This window comes from Notamacropus eugenii, chromosome 5 (assembly GCF_028372415.1).
Source record: "Notamacropus eugenii isolate mMacEug1 chromosome 5, mMacEug1.pri_v2, whole genome shotgun sequence".
NCBI lineage: Eukaryota > Metazoa > Chordata > Mammalia > Diprotodontia > Macropodidae > Notamacropus > Notamacropus eugenii.
Genome location: NC_092876.1, coordinates 337,072,410 through 337,093,455, shown reverse-complemented (window position 1 = coordinate 337,093,455; position 21,046 = coordinate 337,072,410). Strand labels below are relative to the sequence as shown.

General features: G+C 39.6%; 1 protein-coding gene across 2 annotated transcripts in view; it reads left to right on the top strand.

Annotated features, from left to right (window-relative positions):
* The window catches only part of IQCG (IQ motif containing G), a 76,164-nt gene that overhangs the window by 13,541 nt on the left and 41,577 nt on the right, over positions 1–21,046 (top strand). For both annotated transcript variants that reach the window (XM_072613727.1, XM_072613728.1), the window contains exons 4-6: positions 7,788–8,014; positions 13,280–13,408; positions 15,155–15,236. In XM_072613727.1, the coding sequence (XP_072469828.1) occupies positions 7,788–8,014; positions 13,280–13,408; positions 15,155–15,236 (438 nt within the window). The remainder of the gene's footprint in view (positions 1–7,787; positions 8,015–13,279; positions 13,409–15,154; positions 15,237–21,046) is intronic.

The window sequence follows — 21,046 nt, the reverse complement described above, 5'->3', positions numbered from 1 at the left end:
CCCTTCCCCTTGGAAGACAAGCAATTCAATATAGGCCAAATCTGTGTAGTTTTGCAAATGATTTCCATACTAGTTGTGTTGTATAGGACTAACTATATTTCCCTCCATCCTATCCTGTCCCCCATTACTTCTATTCTCTTATGATCCTTTCCCTCCCCATGAGTGTCGGCCTCGGATTGCATTCTCCTCCCCATGCCCTCCCTTCTATTCTCCCCCCCACCCTGCTTGTGCCCCTGTCCCCCACTCTCCTGTATTATGAGATAGGTTTTCCTATCAAAATGAGTGTGCATTTTATTCTTTCCTTTAGTGGAATGTGATGAGAGTAGACCTCATGTTTTTTTCTTGCCTCCCCTCTTTATCCCTCCACTAATGAGTCTTTTGCTTGCCTCTTTTATGAGAGATAATTTGCCCCATTCAACTTCTCCCTTTCTCCTCCCAATATTTCTCTCTCACTGCTTGATTTCATTTTTTTTTTTAAGATATGATCCCATCCTCTTCAAATCACTCTGTGCACTCTGTCTCTGTGTATGTGTGCGTGTGTGCATGTGTGTGTATGTACTCCCACCCAGTACCCAGATACTGAAATGTTTCAAGAGTTACAAATATTGTCTTTCCATGTAGGAATGTAAACAGTTCAACTTTAGTAAGTCCCTTATGACTTCTCTTTGCTGTTCACCTTTTCATGGTTCTCTTCATTCTTGTGTTAGAAAGTCAAATTTTCTTTCCAGCTCTGGTCTTTTCATCAAGAAAATTTGAAAATCCTCTATTTCATTGAAAGACCATTTTTTCTCCTGAAGTATTATACTCAGTTTTGCTGGGTAGGTGATTCTTGGTTTTAGTCCTAGTTCCTTTGACTTCTGGAATATCCTATTCCATGCCCTTCGATCCCTTAATGTAGAGGGTGCTAGATCTTGTGTTATCCTGATTGTATTTCCACAATACTTGAATTGTTTCTTTCTAGCTGCTTGCAATATTTTCTCTTTCACCTGGGAATTCTGGAATTTGGCCACAATGTTCCTAGGAGTTTCTCTTTTTGGATCTCTTTCATGCGGTGTTCTGCGGATTCGTTGAATATTTGTTTTGCCCTCTGGTTCTAGAATCTCAGGGCAGTTTTCCTTGATAATTTCATGGAAGATGATGTCTAGGCTCTTCTTTTGATCATGGTTTTCAGGTAGTCCCAGAATTTTTACATTGTCTCTCCTGATTCTATTTTCCAGGTCAGTTGTTTTTCCAATAAGATATTTCACATTATCTTCCATTTTTCGAATCTTCTCGCTATGTTCTGTGATATCTGTCTTTCTCATAAAGTCATTAGCATTCATCTGTACCATTCCAGTTTTGAAAGATCTATTTTCTTCAGTGAGCTTTTGAATCTCCTTTTCCATTTGGCTAATTCTGCTTTTGAAAGCACTCCTCTCCTCATTGGCTTTTTGAACCTCTTTTGCCAATTGAGTTAGGCTAGTTTTCAAGGTGTTAATTTCTTCAACATTTTTTTGGTTCTCCTTTAGCAGGGAGCTGATCTGCCTTTCATGCTTCTCTTTCATCCCTCTCATTTCTCTTCCCAGTTTTTCCTCCACCTCTCCAACTTGACTTTCAAAATTCTTTTTGAGTTCTTCCATGGCCTGGGCCCATTGGGTGGGCTGGGATACAGAATCCTTGATTTCTGTGTCTTTGCCTGATGGTAAGCATTGTTCTTCCTCATCAGAAAGGAAGGGAGGAAGTGTCTTTTCTCCGAGAAAGTACCCTTCAATAGTTTTATTTCTTTTCCCTTTTCTGGGCATTCTCCCCAGCCACCCACACCCACCTCACCTCCTGATCCTCCCAGCTAGCGTTTGGGGACTGGGATTCAAATGCTGCTTCCCGCCTTAGGGCTTTTGGCAGGGGCAGGGCTGCTATTCAGTGTGAGAATTAAGTTCAGATGGTCAGGTTGGGGCAGGGGCAGGGGCAGGGCCGCCTCTCAGGCACCGTTCCCTCGGGGGGTTTATGCACAGACCTTCAACAATGGATCCAGGCTCCCGCCCGCTTGGGGAGCCCCTGTCTGCAGCCGCCTCTCAGCTTCTATCTTCCGGGGGGGCCCGAGCCATGGGGACACCCCACTCCCCTCTCGACCCGCCAAAGAGACTCTCTCACCGACCCCCGTCACCTGTGGGTGGAGGGGCTTGTGCCGCCGCTGGAGATCCCGTCCCTGAAGCCTGCTCGGATCTGTACCTCTTGGAGCCGCGGCCGCCGCAGGTCTGGGCTGGGCTCCGCGTCTGTAGCACGACGGACCTTTTGCGAGAGGTTTTCAGGTCCCTCTGTGGGTGGAGGGACCCGTGTGGCCACTGGAGATCCCGTCCCCATAGCCCGCTCGGATCTTTTCCTCACGGTGTCGCGGCCGCTGCAGGGCTGCACTCAGCTCCCAGTCCCGGCGCCCAGTCCATAGCGCGAAGGACCCCCCGCGAGAGGTTTACAGGTCTCTCCAGAACAGAAATCTCTCTCTCTCCAATATTCCGTGGCCTCTGGGTGCAGAATTCGCCGTGAGTTACTCCCCTCTAGCCGTTCTGTGGGTTGTGGGTTCGGAGCTATGTGTATGTGCGTCTTTCTACTCCGCCATCTTGGCTCCGCCCCTCTCAGGTGTTCTTACCGTGGGTTCCCTGAACTTTTTTTAAAAACTTATTTGGATGATTATATTTCAATATAGTTATTTTCCTTTGTAATCTTATGCATTTTACTTTATGTATTTAGAACATTTAAAAATTCTTAGAAGGAATCCATAGGCTTCACCAAACTTCCAAGGGGGTCCATGATCCCAAAAAAAGGTTAAGAATATCTTCTATAGATAGAAGTCCTAGAGATGTTGTGGTTTGCGAATGGCTATATTGACTGTGTCAGAGCATTTCACGATATGCTCAATGAGATCCGTGATTATTGAAAAGATACCAACCTTATATCCACACAGAAAAACAGCAACAACAAATGTGTGAAAAATGTCAGTTGGCCAAAATGCAACATACAATTGGATAATTAGTCCATTGAACTAATATAGCAATTCATCTATTTCGAAAAATTACTGCAGTTGGACGGTGAGTTGGGTGTGGAATTTAGTACGATGACAAAATGTTCTGGATTCTATTTGTGAAATAGTTCATTGCTTTCAACAATCCCAACCTGCTCTCCAGGATAAAAGCCAATCTTTTTTTTCTACCCACCAATGTTTTCCCAGGGCTGTGTATAGTTGTGATTCTTAGAACATCATAATCTCTGAAGAGTCAAAATCACAAATGACTCAAAGAACAATGGAGAGATCTAATGGAATGTAAGATCTTAAGGGCAGGAATTTTTCCACTTTTGTCTTTGTATCCCTGGCAACTGGAACTAGGTGCTTAATAAATATTTTGGAATGGAATGGAATGGTGGGCACAAGTAGGCAACAGCATATTTCCCAACAAATTCTCTTGTAATCACTTTATTGAATTATATGATTCGAAAATAGTAAAACAATTATGGTTGCAGGAAGAAAAAATGAAAATTTTCAAGGATCTACAGCTAGCTATTCTTTTGGGTTCCTCCAAGTACACTTTGGACATCATTTGATGGTTTAAAAGTGTTGAGTGGAAGAACAGATTCTATGCATGAAGTTCTACCAGTAGTGGGCATGCTCTGATCAAAGTACAGCAAGAATTTTCTGTGAAGTCAGAGAATGTGTCTCTGTACATCTTTATATTCCCTGAACTGTGCCTTGCACATGATATATAGGAATTGAGTAATTTGTTTAATGAATGAAAATATTCCTACTAATGTACAATAACTGAAATGTCTCTTTATGAATTTTTAATCCGTTCTTTATCCTATAGGAATATATTTGTTTCCATTAGCCAGGAAATCAGTTTCCTTTAAACCATTTACTCCTTTAAACAAAGTCAAATGATAGATGCCCAGAACTGCTTAGGGGTGGAGAGACCTTTGACCCATTCAGATGTGAATGAGGTTGAAGTTTCAATTGCTTCTACTACTCTCTCCTCCTTATTTGTATAGGGATCTACCCTGATAATTTTCCCTAAAATTCCTTTTCTTCCCTCCCTCCCCAATGTATTACACTTCCTTTCCCCTAACGTTCTCCTCTTAAGATCATTAAGATATAACAGAACCATTCCTTAGCCTTGTCTAATTAGACTCCCTTGATTCCTGATGATTGACAGGGTTCTGAAGGGATAATCATCTTCCCTTATTAGAGTGTAAGCAGTTTATTCTTGTTTAGTCCCTCATAATTATTCATTCATGTTTACCTCTTTATGTTTCTCTTAACTTTTGTGTTAGAACTTTACAATTTCTATACAGCAAAGCTTTGTTTTTTATTTTTCAGGAACTTAACACCAGGAATGCTTGGAAGTCCTCTATTTCATTAAAAATCCATCCCTTCCCCCTCTCACTCCCCTTCCCCCCCCCCCCCCCCCCGCAATAGCATTATATTTAGTTTTGTTGGATAAGTTATCCTTGGCTGTAAACCCATATCCTTTATATTCTGGAGTACTGAATTCCACGTTATCTGCTCCTTTATAGTGGTGGCTACTAAATCATGTATAATTCTCACTATGGCTTGTTGGTTTTTGAATCTTTTCTTTTGTGTTGCTCACAGTATTTTTTCCTTTGACCTGGAAGCTCTAGAATTTGGCTAGAATGTTCCTAGGAGTTTTCATTCTGGAGTTTCTATCCAAGAGGTGACCAACAAGTAGATTCTTTCTGTTTCTGCTTTGCTCTCTGGCTCTAAGAGAACTGGGTTCTGTCAAACTGCTGGGCTACTCCGGTTGATACCTTCTTGGGGATATTGAATGTTGTGTTATTCCAGTATTTCAGGGATAGGCTGAGGACCTGCAAGCTTTCAGTGTTTCCAGAATGCTCTGTTTCAGGACAAAGTCTAATTGCTGCTCTGAGCTCTGCAAGTTTCTGACTGGGGTTTGCGTCTGAGCAAGAGTAAACTGCTGCTGGACTCAGCCACTACCAACCATCTAGAAAACATTGTTTGTTCAGTGACAGAACGGTAGGCTCCCTTTTGGTCTGGGAGTCTTTTCTTGTCTTTTCTCTACAAGCTGGGCTAGACACTGGAAATGAGAGCCTGCTGTGCACCTGGCAACCTAACCACATCACAGCTGCTTGTTGAGTTTTGAACTTGCTCGTTTCTTGGTACATTGCCTGGGGTACACTCTCCATCTGGAAATGCCACCTCTGTGCCCTTGTCCTTTTCTTAGTCTGTCCTAGATCTATGACTCAAAACTGGTTAGTGGGAAAGAAAACTGTCAGTTGGCACCCATCTCCACCATGGTGCTCTAATATGGATCTGGTGGTGTCCCCATAAGTGTCTGGGACCTCATCTTACCCTGATGTGCAGCCTCTCCCTGAGCACTAGAATGTTCCTCTCATGATGCAACATGTTCCTGGTCCATAGACCTTTCTGTCTCTCTATGCCAGTCTGAGCTGGACAAGTGGCTTTTTCTGGATTTTTCCATCAGGATTTGATCCAGTACGTTTTCTAGATCTGTTTAGAGGAGGTTTAGGGGCAGGGAGGGGCTGGGGAGCTCACTGTAACACTTCCTGCTACTCCACCATCTTGACTCTATCTCAGAAGATGTCATAATTTCAGGCAAAATACTTTTGCTAAAATTTTGACAAAGTAGCTTTGTTCATGATTTCTCAGGAACTCACCTTCCAGTAATTTATTTTTTATGCCTGAAACTTTTGACCTCTCCTACGATTGTTTTCTTTATTACTGGAGTTGGGATCATACTGTCTCTCTCCATTTTTCCATCTTTCTCTTTTTAGTAATAGCTAATCCCTAACCCTAAGCCTCAGTCATTCCTTGAAATAAACCTGAAATGTCCAATCTGTTTTTACTTTATTCAGGTATGCTTTTAACAATCTTTTAAGAATTACTACATTCAGGTAGCCTTTTAACAATCGGTGGCCCTGGTAGTTTCATTTTTCCTTCATTTTATGATGAATTTTCCTGAACTTGATTAACTTAATTGCAGAAAAGAAGAAATGCCACATTTTTCATAGGTAAAGAAGTATGGAACCAGCTGCCTCTCATGACAGTGAGTTCTCTATTATTGTCCCCTCCATTCCATCTATCATATTGATACTAGAATTAACTTCTAAAGTACTTCCATAATATCACCTAAACCCAGCTTCCCTACTTAAAAATTTCCAGTGACTCCTCATTTTCTCTCTCAAGTAAAGTCTAAATTCCTTAATCTACAATCTCCTAACCTATCTTCTTTTTTAACAGTTATGCTTTTTAAATTTTTCAATTAAGCTTTTTTTTCTCCCTCCCTCCCACCTTCCTCTCCTCTCCCCAACTTGGTAAAAAAAAAAAAAACAAACAAACCAGAAATGCAAAATCCTTGTAATAAATAAGAATATTCAAGTAAAACAGGTTCCCACATAGGTGACATACAAAAATTTGTGTCTCATCCTATATGCTGTTCCATTGATTTTTTTGTCATGAGGTATACAGTATTTTTCATCAACAGTCTTCTAGAATCACGATCATTTGGAGCAGAATTCTTATGAGTCTTTCAGAATTGTCCACTTATTATAATATTGAAGTTATAGTATAAATTGTTCTCCTAGTTCTACTCACTTCACTCTGCTTTACTTCACACAAAATTTTCTCAGGTTTCTCTGAAACTATTTTCATTTCTTTAAGTACAAAATCCCATTACATTAATATACTTTAACTTGTTCAGCTCTGACTCAGTCTATGGGCACCCTCTTCATTTCCAGCTCTTTGTCACTACAGAAGAGCGAATATAAATATTTTGTACCTATATATTCTTTTCCTTTTTCTTTGATAACTTTATATAGGCATAGTACTAGTGTTGCTAGGTCAAAAGGTAAGTGTAGTTTAGTAGCTTTTAAATCCTAGTTCTAAGTTGCTTTCTACCTCTACCCAATGGGATTTAAACAGTTCATTTTTATATAGTCCCTTCTTTTGTTTCTCTTATCTCCCATGTTTATATTTCAAAATTTCTATTCAGTTCTTATCATGTAATCAGAAATGCTTGAAAGTTTTCTATTTCACTGATGTTTCTCTTCCCCCCTACCACCTCATTTTGGTATAATTGGTTTTATTGTGTAAGTTAGTCTATATCTCTTGCCTTTTGATATGCTGCCTTCTGTGCTCTCTGCTTCTTAATAGTGGGAGCTGCTAAATCTTGTGTAATCCTGACTATGGTTTCTCAGTACTTTAATTCTTTCTCTCTGTCTGCTTGAAGTATTTTTTCTTGGACCTAGAAGCTCTGGATTATGCCATCATGTTGCTGGGAATTGTTTTGAGGTAGTTGGTTTCAGAAAGTGATTGGTAGATTCTTTCTGTTTTCCCTTTGCCTGTAGGGCACTGTTTCACATATTTTGGCTCTATCCTTAACCACTTTACCCAAAGTGAGAGGATTGAAGAAAATGATCTTAATGTCTCTTTCTACTCTTAAATTACGTAATTCTGAATAAATAAAGAATCCTAATACAACTGACAAAATAATTTAGCTAAAGTGTTTAGAAACAATATACTAAAAAACAGTCAATAAAATAGAGACAAGTCACTCCTCTAATAAACCCTTCTACAATGTTAAATGTTGATTCTAAAAATTTCTTTGAATTTCTCCCACAGTGTCATCTAAACTATACCATTATGCATTGCACCACTTGCTAGAATTTCCTTCTTCTTAGTACTGACACACATTCTATTTATTTTTAAGCCCAGTGTTAGTCTTTCTCTCTTCTCTCTTATGCACAAATATTATGTGTTGTTTCAGAAATCAAACAAAGACATGAACATTGTCATCCAAAGCCTAGACCGACTGCAAACATCTATCATACAACAGAGAAAATCTAGCGCAGCGGCAGAATTAGAAGGAACCAAGTTGATCCATCAAGCCCCAACTGAAAAACGTGAAGACAAAACGGAAGATTTCATTGCTAAAAGACCTGTAAGGCAAACTGTCCTGACTTTAGAAAATCTCAGGAAAATCCAGTCTGATAGGTAAGAGAGAGAAAATATGTAATCACTTTAATAACTGGATGGATGGATAGATGGATGAATGGATGACAAAAAAACCCAAGCATTTATTAAACATTCACTTTATGCCAGGCACTGGGCTAAGCAGTTATGGATATGAAGAAAGGCAAGGATAGTCCCTGCCCTCAAGGAACTGATATTTTTATGGAGACAACAAAAAAGCTATACACAGAGTGTGGAGAAGGTGGAAGGCAATCTCAGAGGGGAAGGCAGTAGCGTCTGGGATAAAAGGAAAAGATCCCTGAAAGAAGGTGGAATTTGAGCTAAGTCCTGAAGGAAATCAGGAAAATTAAAAGGTGAGGGATGCAGACCATTCTAGGGACTGGGGACACCCAGTGCAAAGACAATGAGAGGGAGATGTGTCTTATTCAGGGAACAGCAAATAGGCCAATGTAGCTGGACCATAGCGTGGAGGGGGAGAAAAGGGTCAGAAGATTGGAAAAGGAGGAAAGGGCCAGGTTATAAGGCCAGATATGTAAGTTTATATTTGATCTTGGAGGAAATAGGGAGCCACTGTACTTACACTTTAGGAAAATCAGTCGGGCAACTGAGTGGTGAAAGGATGGGAGTAGGGAGAGACTTAAGACAAGGAGACCAATTAGAAGGCAATTGCAATAGTTCAGGTGAGGGTGATAGAGATTTAGGGTAATAACTGTGTGAGTGGCAAGTAAGAGACATACATAAGAAATGTTATGAAAGTAGAAATGACAAGATTTGGCAACAGATTGAATATGTAGGAAGAGTAAGAATGAGTCAAGAATGACCGTGAAGTTGTTAAGCCTGGGTGATTGGGAAGATGGTGGTACCCTTGACAGTAACAGAAAGTTTGTAAAGTGGGAAGGGAAGATAATGAATTCTTTTTTAAATATTGAGTTAGAGATGTATGTGAGATACAAAAGGTAGTTGGTAATGAGGGCTTGGAGCTCAGGAAAGAGGCTAGGACTGGGTTTAGGGATCTAGGAATCATCTACATAAAGATGATAATTAAATCTATGGACTGAAGAAGTCACTATGTGAAACAGAGTTGAGGAAAACAAGAAAAGGATCCAAGGCAGAGATTTGGTATGCAGCCATAATCAATGAGAATGGCATGAAGGAAGATGGAGCAAGAGAGGCTGAGGAGGAGCAATCAGAAATGTAAGGGGAGACTCAGGAGGAAGGGATGTCTGACTTAGAGAAGAGAGAATGTCCTGGGAGAGAAGGTAGTCAACTGTCAGATACTGAAGAGAGGTTAGAAAGAGAGGAGGAAGAAAAGGCCATTGGATCTGATAATTAAAAATCATTGGTGACTTTGGAGAAAGTAGGTTCAGTTTAGGTGATGGTGAGGTCAGAAGCCAGATTGCTGAGGGTTTAGAAGAGAGGGAAAGGAGCCATGGAAGTACCAATGTAGACAACTTTCTCAAGGAGTTTATTTGATAAAGGGAGGAGAAATATGATAGGATGACAGCTAGTAGGATCCAATGAGGACTTTTTGTAAGGAAGGCAAGGGGGGTGGGGGAAGGGGTTATGCATCTATTTCTAGACTGAAGGGAAGGAATCAGTAGATAAGGAGAGATTGAATTTTAGAGAGTGGAGATAACACTGAGGGGGGCACTCTATTGCAGAAGACTGGAAAGAAAGGGATCAAGGATACATTAGATGTGTTGTGATTGGCCAGGAGAAGGGTTGCTTTCTCCTAACAAGAGTAAAGGATGAAATAGTGGGAAAGCTGTATGAATGGTGTGAGATGAAAAGAGAATAAGGAGGAGCTAATGGCTTCAATTTTTTCAGTGAAGTATGAGGGAAGGTCTTCTGATAAGGGGGTGGGAGATGGGGAGGGAAGCTTGAGGAGAAACAAGAAAGTTTAAAAGAGGCTCTGTGGAGAATGAGATAATAAGATCAACTACAACATGTCCATGAGAAACCAAATGACCAAGTAGCCACACGGATATTTATCAGTCAGTTGATCCTAAATGCTTTGCAGAGCTTCAGAGCATTAGAATATCTGTACTTAAAATGTGTTGTACCTTAATGTTGATTTCTGATATTTGTGGGACCTTCTTACTACTACGCCCTGTGACATAGGGATATGGGGCAAATATGTAGGGAATGTAAATGTGGGGTAAATATCTTTAGGCGGGGTAGTATTCACTTGAAGTGAATATTTGCTCATTTGGGCATCACCAAGGGAAATGAAAAATTTGACCAAGGGGTTTGAATTAGCTCATAATGCAATATATTGTTAGTCTGGGTGGTGATCTATTCAATTTGCTGTACATGTGCATTGGCTTATCACTTTTCAAGTGGATGAACATTCTGAACAAGTCGCGTGACACTTTTAGTTTCATGGAGTTCATTTATGCTGCCTGGGCGGGCCTCCAGCTGGTTGTTCTTCGACCTCTGGTTGACTTCACTTCTATGACCCTGCTGCCTACATCCTGACCTTCCACTGGGCTGTCTCTGCTCCAGAACTTTCAGTTGGATGAAAAGAAAACTGTACAAGAGAAAAAAAGCATGAAGAGCCCATGGGGCTCCTGCTTGTGTTACAGAAAAGGATCATCTTAATCCCAGATAGGGGCAAAATATCCCTTTTTCTGTGCCAGTGTCTCAGAATTTGCTTTTGCTGCCTTGCTCTGAATTGTCCCTTAACCATGGAAAGAAGTTCAGAGAGACAGTGAAGGCAAAACAGAATCCTGTAGGACCATAACTATTAACAGACAACAGTGAATTTACCTTTATGCCTATTACTTAAGGATGATCATCAGTTTTCTCTGTCTCATAAGTTTACGTAAGGTATAGTTTTATAGTATGGATTTTTGTTAATCAGAGTTTATAATAGTAACCATCTCTGAAAACAGTAAGAGATATGACCTTTGTCACAATCTGGGCTGGATCCAGACAGGTGAAGGAAAGATCATCTGCTTGTAAATTCAGCCTGATAATGAATGGTCCTTTTTCATTTTAGGTTTAATGGCTCATCTCTTTTCCAGTAGAGTAAGTGACCCAAGTTTAACAATTTCTAATTAGTTCAAAGGGAACATTATATCACAGATGTAGAACTAATAATACATCTAAATGCTATTTAAAAACATAGATTTAGTATTTAGATACTAATACCTAGTATTTAGCTCAGAATAGACTTCATGGTGTTATAAAATCTTGGGAAAATGTCTAACTTCAGCATCTATAAGCTAAGTGGAATGCAAAAGGATATGTGAAACATTCTGCATTGCTACAGTTAATAATTTATTGTAAAGTCAGTGATTTGTAACTAAGTTTTTTTCTCATTTTCCTTACTTTCACTGCCTATTTAGAATATGTATATATCCCCCCTTCATTGAATGGGTGTATCTCACTCAAAGTGAGAATGTGATAAGACCCAAGCCTGACAGGGCCAAGGTCTCACATTGCATCCTGGGCCATCTCCAGTCCTCCTGATGAATATCAGGCCACTGGACCCAGATGGCTCAGGAGAAGAAAGTGAGGTTGGTGACCTTGCACAGCCCTCCCTCACTCAAATCAAAGTCAACTGCAAGTCATGTCATCATCTTGATGTCACGGTCCTCTTCGAGAACAAAGGACAAACACAACAATAGCCTCTCTTAAAGTCTTGACTTCAGAGTAAAAATTCCTTGTAGGTGTTTTATCAAAGCATGTTGTCCTAAAACAATACATGAAGGATGATTTTTGGTTGCTGTTAGAATCTCATGCTTCAGGTTCATGATGTTGATATATTTCAAATGTCTTCTAAAATATCTTCTAGCCTTTCCCTTGTCTTGCATCAATTTTCACAGTATTTGAGGCAAACAGTAAAATAGTAAATGGAAACTTCTGCTAATGAGCCTAGCTCATGTCACTCATTGTAACTTCAAATAGTCGAAAGATCTCTGGGTGAAACCAGAACAACTCCAAGGTTTCACCTCACAACTCACAAATTGGCAAAAATGACAAAAGATGGCAACAGTCAATGTTGGAGGGTTCGTGGGAAGATAGGCATTCTAACACATTGTTGGTGGAGCTGTGAAATGATACAACCATTTTGGAAAATAATTTGGAATTATGCAAATAAAGTGCCTAAAATGTCCATACTCTAAACCAGAGACTCTGTTAATGGGCTTATACTCTAAGAAAGCCATTGATAAGAGAAAAAAAAAGTCCCCATATACTTCAAAATATTTGTGACAGCACTTTTTTTTGTGATTGCTAAGTTGGAAACAAAGTAGATGCCCATCAGTTGGGGGAATGACTAAACAAACTTGTGGTACATGAATGTAATGAGATATTACTGCACTAAAGGAAATGAAGTGTGTGATGAATACAGAGAAACGTGGAGAGACCTGTATGAACTGATGGAGAGTGAAGTAAGCCGACCCAAGAAAACAACATACGCAGTAACCATAACAATGTAAATGCAAAGAACAGTCACACCACAAAAAGTCAAAAGTCAATGTAACAAGCAAGACTTGAATGAAGAGAGATGAAAAGCCATCCCAACCTCCCCCGTGGGGAGGTGGCAGGTCCACAGGGTTTACACATTGCACATGTGTTTACAGTTTCTCAGTGTATCAATCAGTTGTGCTGATTGTTTTTTCCTTTCTAAAAACAAACACAGAAACAAAAACCACTGTCTGCCATATGGGATGGCTCTTGGGGAAGGTGAAAGTGAATGATACATGGGATACTATGGAGATATAAGAAGCAAAAAAATCAATACATTTTTTTTAAAAGAAAGAGTTCTGGACTTGGAGGGAGAAGACCTGGATCTGAGTTCCAGATCTGTTACTTATTAGTGGCATAACTTTGGGCAAGTCCCTGAGCATCTCTGGGTCTCAATTTTCTGTACAATGGGACTAATCTTGCTTGAACTGTCCACCTCACAGGGTGGTTCTGAGGAAAGTACTTTGTCAACTATGAAGTACCATATAAAAATGAGCTACTATTATTTTCAAACTGCTTTTTCTGAACATTTTGCAGTTTTGCTATATGAAACAGAGAGATAGAATGGTAGGGTGGAAACTGAAGTAGAAACAAAGAGACCTAGGGTTATTCCAATCAGTCCCCTCTCTTGACCCCAGTGTTCTCATACGTAAAATTGGGGTTGGATGAGATGAATTCCAAGGTGCTTTACAGGTCTTGCATTCTGTGATTAAGAAACAAGTTGTAGCTCTTTGTGGGGGGTGGGGGGTGAGGAGGTGTGCAGGGAAATAGGCATCACTAATCCATACTGTTTTCTTTTGCTGTCATTGGCAGAGAGTATGCCAGCAACGTACTCATGGAAACTGTAAAGGAGATGCAGAAATTAGGAACATTCACCAGTCTTCTAAAAGCTTTGGAGAAAGAGAAGGAAAAAAAATCAAATTTCTGTGAAATAATTGCCAGGTCAGAGTAATTTTAAGTATATATGCTTTGATACGCTTTAAGATCTTTAAAAAATATTCTTATCAGAATATCTGATTTCTGAAGCAAATGTACTATGTTGTTTACTGTGCTTTAAAGTACCCTTTTCCCTTATGGAGACCATTGGAAATTCAGAACTTAATCAATCAGATACCTGCCAGAGTTTCATCGTCATGATTCCCCAAATGCTAACATCACCCTGTGGAAATTGGCCCCACAGCTCATCAAAGGCTGACTCTCCAGTCAGCTGTCCTTACCTGATCCTAGAACCCATCTCACTCATGCCCAGTATGAAGCCTAATCTTCATTCAGATGGCCTCACACCTATCCACCCCCCATCCACCCCCTGTTCGATCTAGCTAATGATGGATAGCATCTGTAGAGCATTAAAGTCTGCAAAATGCTCCTTTTTATTATATCATTTGATGGATCCTCACAACAACCCTGTGAGGGGTATTGTTCAGATTTTTGTGAGTGACTCTTTGTGACCTCGTGGACCATACTGTCCAAGGGGTTTTCTTAGTAAAGACTGGAGTGGTTTACCATTTCCTTCTCCAGTGGATTAAGGCAAACAGAGTTAAGTGACTTGCCCAGGGTCTCACAAATGGTAATAAGAGGAGAGAGAACACACTGTATTAAAAAATAATAAATAGAATGAGATTCATGCTAAGCAGGGGATACTTATATACTAAATGGCACAGTACATAGTGTAGCTTCTGAAGGTGCTGTGAAGTCTAAATGGGCAGCCAGGTGGCACAGCGGATAGAGAGCCAGGCCTGGAGTCAGAAAGACTCTCTTCATGAGTTCAAATCTGGCCTCAGACACTTACTAGCTGTGTGATTCTGAGCAAGTCACTCAACCCTGTTTGCTTCAGTTTCTTCATCTGTCAAATGATCTGGAGAAGAAAATGGCAAACCACTCCAGTATCTCTGCCAACAAAACCCCAGAAGAGGTCACAAAGAGTTGGATGTGACTGAACAAAAATAACAATTTTTAATTGTTTTTTAATTTTAATTTAATTTTAATGTTAATCATAAATTAATTTTCTTTAGAAATCTGAAAAAAATTCTACAACACAACAAATTCTGAGATTCTTTTAAAAACTTTCTATGACTTTCAGTTTTTCTTTGGCCTGGGTTCTGTGAACGTCCTTCTGTTGTTCTTCAGGGATTACTCGTGAACTTCATCATATTATCCAAGGAAGAAATATTTAGCCTCAACAGAGCATTCTGGGACCACGTGTCTATATCAAGCTTTTATGGACATAAAGTCCTGCATTAGGAAAATTATTCTAGCGAGGTTAGAAGAGGGAGAAACTGGTGACTAGGAGAACAGGTAAAAATTGATGAGGGCTTGGATGAGTTCTTTGACTAGCACTCTTCAAACTATTAACTAGTTTGGTAGTGAGAGTGGGGATGCTATGACACTTAATGCTAAAATAAAATCCTGCATGCCAGTTAGGTATGTGCTTTGTAAGTACAGGGTTTCTTGTTCTCTAAAAATGTCAGAAGAAAGTAGATATGCCTATTTTGGTATAGCAGTTTAGCAAGAGTTTTTTTGACTGAGTATAATGGAAACATTTGAGACAAGCAGAACATGTGGGGCATATCGAGTACAACATTGATCAGAAGAAAAATTACATTTTCCAGTGAATCTCTACAGTGAACCATAACTTGTTTTAATACTCAATGCGCTAACTGTTCCTTCTCCTTCTCTCATTTATTTTAGAGAGGAAGAAAAGAGAAAACAGATAAAATCTCTCCAGAAAGATCTTCAGGATGTGAAAAATGAACGGCAAGTAGAAACACAGGTGAGAATCCCTTTTTAACCAGAGTGGCATAGGCATCAGTGGTTATTGATCTGACAGAAATTTAAACTAGGAATATTCCTTCCCCATATCAAACTTTTATCTAGGAAGGATTGTTATGGATTCTCCAGTGAAAAATTCACTCTTGAAAATGTATTTTGTTGTTGTAGAATCATTTCAATTGTGTCTCACTCTCTGTGACCTTATTTGGGATTTCCTTGGCAAAAATACTGGAGTAGTTTACCATTTCCTAGATGGTGCAGTGGATAGAGCACTGGAAAACTCATTTTCTTGACTTCAAATCTGGTGTTGGTCACTGGGAAGTGATTGATAACGGTATATTCACAGCAGCACTTTTTGTGGGAGCAGGAGATTAGAAACAAAGTAGGGGCCCATTGACTGGGTTTGTTGTAGTAAAGAGAGGCTTCCTGGTATAACAGATAGAACACTGGACTTGGAATCAGAAAGCCCTGGCTCCAGAGTCTACCTCGGACCCTTCTAACTCTTTGTGACCCTGAGCAATTCACTCAATTTCTTGGGTTTGGATTTTCTTATCTGTAAAATATATAAAATATAATAAATACATAAAACATAAGGAACTTGAATTCAGTGATCGTCACTAGGCTTTCCTCTAAGCTCTAAATCTATGACCCTACCAACAGGAAAAGGCTGATCTGTCTCTGTTATATATAGCATGTGATGGTGCCATTTAGATATCACAATATAAGGTCTTGAGAGAAACATGAACTGATTCAAAAAGAAGCAAGTAAAATTAGGAGAAAAACTTACACCTTGACTGGAAAATGTAAAAGGAAAAAAAAATGAAACTGATCAAAGATGATCTTGGGAAAAGATGTGAAAATGCATCTTTTGTTGGAGGAGGGCCCCTGTGGGTGTGGATTGTTGCAAATGTTGTCAGAAGCAGGCACTGATCTATAGTTACTACTTAGTTACTATTTGAAATCTGGTGGTTCCAAGCACCCTGATGTCCAACTCTTTTTCATGCTTACTCTTGGGATTCTTGACCTTTTATTCCTCCAAATGTTTTTTTTTTTAAATTAGAAAATTCACTTTTAATTTATTTATTTCTAACATTTAAGAAGAATATTGAGTTCCAAATTCTCTGCTTTCCTCCCTCCCCTCCTTCATCTACTATGAAGGCGAGCAATATGATATCAATTATACATGTGAAGTCATGCAAAACATATATTAACTTTAGCTATATTGCAAAAGGCAAAAAAAAAACACAATAAAGAAATAAAGGGAAAAAATTGTGTTTCCATCTGCACTTAGAGTTTATTAGTTCTCTCTCTGGAGGTGGCATTTTTTCATCATGGATCCTTTGGAATTATCTTGAATAATTGTCTTGATCAGAGTGACTAAGTCTTTCATGGTTGATCACAGTCACAGTATTCCTTTTACTGTGTAAAATATTGTCCTGGTTCCACTCATTTTACTTAGCATCAGGTCTTATAAGTTTTCCCATGTTTTTCTGATACTGTTGTAGGATTCCATGACAGCTTGTTCAGCCATTCCCCAACTGATGGGCACTCCTCAATTTCCAATATTTGCCACCACAAAAAGAGATGCCATAAACATTTTTGTACATTTAAGTCCTTTTCCCTTTTCTTTGATCTCTTGGGGATACAGACCTAGTAGTGGTATTGCTGAATCAAAGGGTATACACAGCTCTGTGGCACTTTGGGCAGAGTTCCAAATTGTTCTTCAGAATCGTTGAATCAGTTCACAACTCCACCAACCATGCATTGGTATGCCTATTTTTCTACATCCCCTGCAGCATTTATCATTTTCTTTTTTTCTCATGTTAGCCAATCTTCCAAATGAAATTTGTTATTAGTCTAATGTCATAAAGAAGCTCTATGGTAATTTGACTGGTAAAATACCAAATCTAAGAGTAATTTGGCTAGAATCATCACTTTTACTATATTGATATTCTTTTTTTAAAATTTATTTATTTATAAGTTTTCAACATTCATTTCCACAAAATTTTGATTTCTAAATTTTCTCCCCATCTCTCCCTTCCCCCATCCCAAAATGCCAAGCATTCTAATTACCCCTACCACCAATCTGCCCTCCCTTCTAACATCCTTCCCTTATGCCCATCTTTTCTTTTGTCCTGTAGAGCAAGATAAATGTCTATACCCCATTACCTGTATTTCTTATTTCCCAGTTGTATGCAAGAACAATACTCAACAGTTGTTCCTAAAACTCTGAGTTCCAACTTCTCTTCCTTCCTCCGTCCCTACCCATCCCCAGTGGGAAGGCAAGCAATTCAATATAGGCTACATATGTGTAGTTTTGCAAATGACTTCCATAATAGTCATGTTGTATAAGACTAACTATATTTCCCTCCATCCCATCCTGCCCCCCATTTCTTCTATTCTCTCTTTTGACCTTGTCCCTCTCCAAGTGTTGATTTCTAATTGCTCCCTCCTCCCATTGCTCTCCCTTTCATCATCCGCCCCACCCTGCTTATACCCTCCTCCCCCACTTTCCTGTATTGTAAGATAGGTTTTCATACCAAAATGAGTGTGCATTTATTCCTTTCTTGAGTCAAATGTGATGAGAGTAAGCTTCATGTTTTCCCTCTCACCTCCCTCCTTTTTCCCTCCATTGAAAAGTCTTTTTCTTGCCTCTTTTATGAGAGATAATTTGCCCCATTCCATTTCTCCCTTACTCCTCCCAATATAATCCTCTCTCACCCCTTAATTTCATTTTTTAGATATGATCCCTTCCTATTCAACTCATCCTGTGCTCTATGTGTGTGTGTGTGTGTGTGTGTGTGTGTGTGTGTGTGTGTGTGTGTGTGTGTGTGTGTGTAATCCCACCAATTACCCAGATACTGAAAAAAGTTTTCAAGAGTTACAAATATTGTTTTTCCATGTAGGAATGTAAACAGTTCAACTTTAGTAAGTCCCTGATGATTTTTCTTTCCTGTTTACCTTTTCATGATTCTCTTGATTCTTGTATTTAAAAGTCAGATTTTCTTTTCAGCTCTGGTCTTTTCATCAAGAATACTTGAAAGTCCTCCATTTCATTGAAAGACCATTTTTTCCCTTTTAAGTATTATACTCAGTTTTGCTGGGTAGGTGATTCTTGGTTTTAGTTCTAGTTCCTTTGACTTCTGGAATATCATATTCCACACCCTTCCATTGCTTAATATAGAAGCTGCTAGATCTTGTGTTATCCTGATTGTATTTCCACAATACTTGAATTGTTTCTTTCTAGCTGCTTGCAATATTTTCTCTTTGACCTGGTAATTCTGGAATTTGCCTACAATGTTCCTAGGAGTTTCTCTTTTTGGATCTCTTTCAGGAGGTGATTGGTGGATTCTTTCAATATTTATGTTGCCCTCTGGTTCTAGAATATCAGGGCAGTTTCCCTTGATAATTTCATGAAAGATGATGTCTAGGCTGTTTTTTTGGTCATGGCTTTCAGGTAGTCCCATAATTTTTAAATTGTCTCTCCTGGATCTCTTTTCCAGGTCAATTGTTTTTCCAATGAGATATTTCACATTATCTTCCATTTTTTCATTCTTTTGCTTTTGTTTTATGATTTCTTGGTTTCTCATAAAGTCATTAGCTTCAATCTGTTCCAGTCTAATTTTTAAAGAACTATTTTCTTCAGTGAGCTTTTAAACCTCCTTTTCCATTTGACTAATTCTGCTTTTAAAAGCATTCTTCTCCTCATTGGCTTTTTGAACCTTTTTTGCCAATTGAGTTAACCTATTTTTAAAGGTGTTATTTTCTTCAGCATTTTTTTGGTTCTCCTTTAGCAAGTTGTTGACCTGCTTTTCATGATTTGCTTACATCTCTCTCATTTCTCTTCCCAATTTTTCCTCCACCTCTCTTACTTGATTTTCAGAATCCTTTTTGAGCTCTTCCATGGCCTGAGAGGCCTAAATTAAATATTTATTTTGGATGTTTGGGATACAGAAGCCTTGACTTTTATGTCTTTCCCTGATGGTAAGCATTGTTCTTCTTCATCTGGAAGGATGGGAGAAGATATCTGTTCACCAAGAAAGTAACCTTCTATAGTCTTATTTTTTTTCCCTCTTTTGGGCATTTTCCCAACCAGTTACTTGACTTTTGGGTCTTTTGTCAAGAGTATGGTAACTCTGCAGATCTGTAAGATCTCAGTTCCTCCAAGATGGCACAATCAAGCCTGTACACTGGTCTGGGTGCAACCAGAAACTTTTGTGCCCAGAATCTGTGAGTAGTAGAGTTTCCTCTCCACAACCACGTGGCCTCCAGTTCCACCAAGCCAGCACTGGGGGCTGAGATTCAGATAAGCTGCTCAATTCCCCCAGGGGCTTTAGGTAGGGGGCAGGGCAGCCATTCAGTATGAGATAATGATCAGCTGCTCAATTCCCTCAGGAGCATTAGGTGCGGGCAGAGATGCCACACAGGGCTGAAGTATGGATCAGCTGCTCAGTTCCTTCAGGGGCTTTATGATCCCAACAATGGATGCGGGCTGCTGTGTGAGCTGCTGCCACCTCATGCAGCTTGTGCTGCTGCCTGAGCCTGGAGCTATGGGAAGACCCTGCTCCCTTCTTGGCCAGCTGCAAAAATCCTCTCATTGACCTTTGGCGCCTGTGGGTTGAGGGATCTGCAAACCTCCCCTACTGCTGCTGGGGATTCCGCCCTAAGGCCTGCTCGGATCCTCCTCCTGGAACTGTGCAGCACAGCCAAGATTCAGCTAGGCTGGGCTCCCCTCTGCATCTGATGTGACAGACCTTTCCCGTCAGCCTTTCAGGTCACCCTGGGCTGGAAATCTCCTCCACTCCATTTTTCTGTGGCTTCTGCTGCTCTAGAATTTGTTGAAAGTCTTTCTTTACAGGTATTTTATGGACTGTGGAGGAAGAGCTAGTGTGTGTGCATCTTTCTGCTCCACCATCTTGGCTCCCTACGATATTGATATTGCCAAATTATGAACATTAACTATCACTCCAATATGATATCAATTGTGCATGTCAAATTGTGCAAAACATTTCCATATTAGCCATGTTGAAAAAAAAAGAAAAAGAAAGTGAAAAGGGATAGGTTTTAATCTGTAGAGTTCATTAGTTCTTTATCTCTAGAGGTAGAGAGCCATTTCCCCAACTGATGGGCATCCCCTCAATTTTGTGGGGCACCTAAGTGGCACAGTAGAGAGAGAACCACGCCTGGAGTCAAGAAGACCTGAGTTCAAATCTGGCCTCTGATATTAATTGTGTGACCCAGGGCAGGTCACTTAACTCAATTGCCTCCCCTAAAAAATATTTTTGTATTTATTTGTTCTTTACCTTCTCTTTTGAGTTCTTTGGGATACAGACCTAGTAGTGTTACATGGGGTTTTTATAACCCTTTAGACATAATTCCAAATTGTTCTCCAGAACTCCATTGATGTATGAGTGACCCATGACTGTATTTCTTCAGACTATAGTATTCTATATTCACAGTAATCTTTTCTTTCATTTCTCATTAATGGTGAATAATACTAGGCATATGAACTGTCTCTTCCTTTTTAGTTGTAATATTTTCTCTCCAAACTGTGACATCTGCAGCTTAGGAACCACGTTTTTGGTGGGTCAGGTTTGAGGTTTCTCTTTAGCAGCAGTCTATGGATTCTGTTGAGATGCATATCTTCCTCTGGTCTAATACTTTTGGACAATTGTCTATTATGGTTTTCTGAAGTATGATACTCAGGTTTTTTGTTCATTTCATCATGTTTTTCTGGGAAGCCAACGACTCTTAGAATTTCTTTCCAAATCCTGTTTTCCAGGTCAGTTCTTTTTTATTTTATTGTAAGTA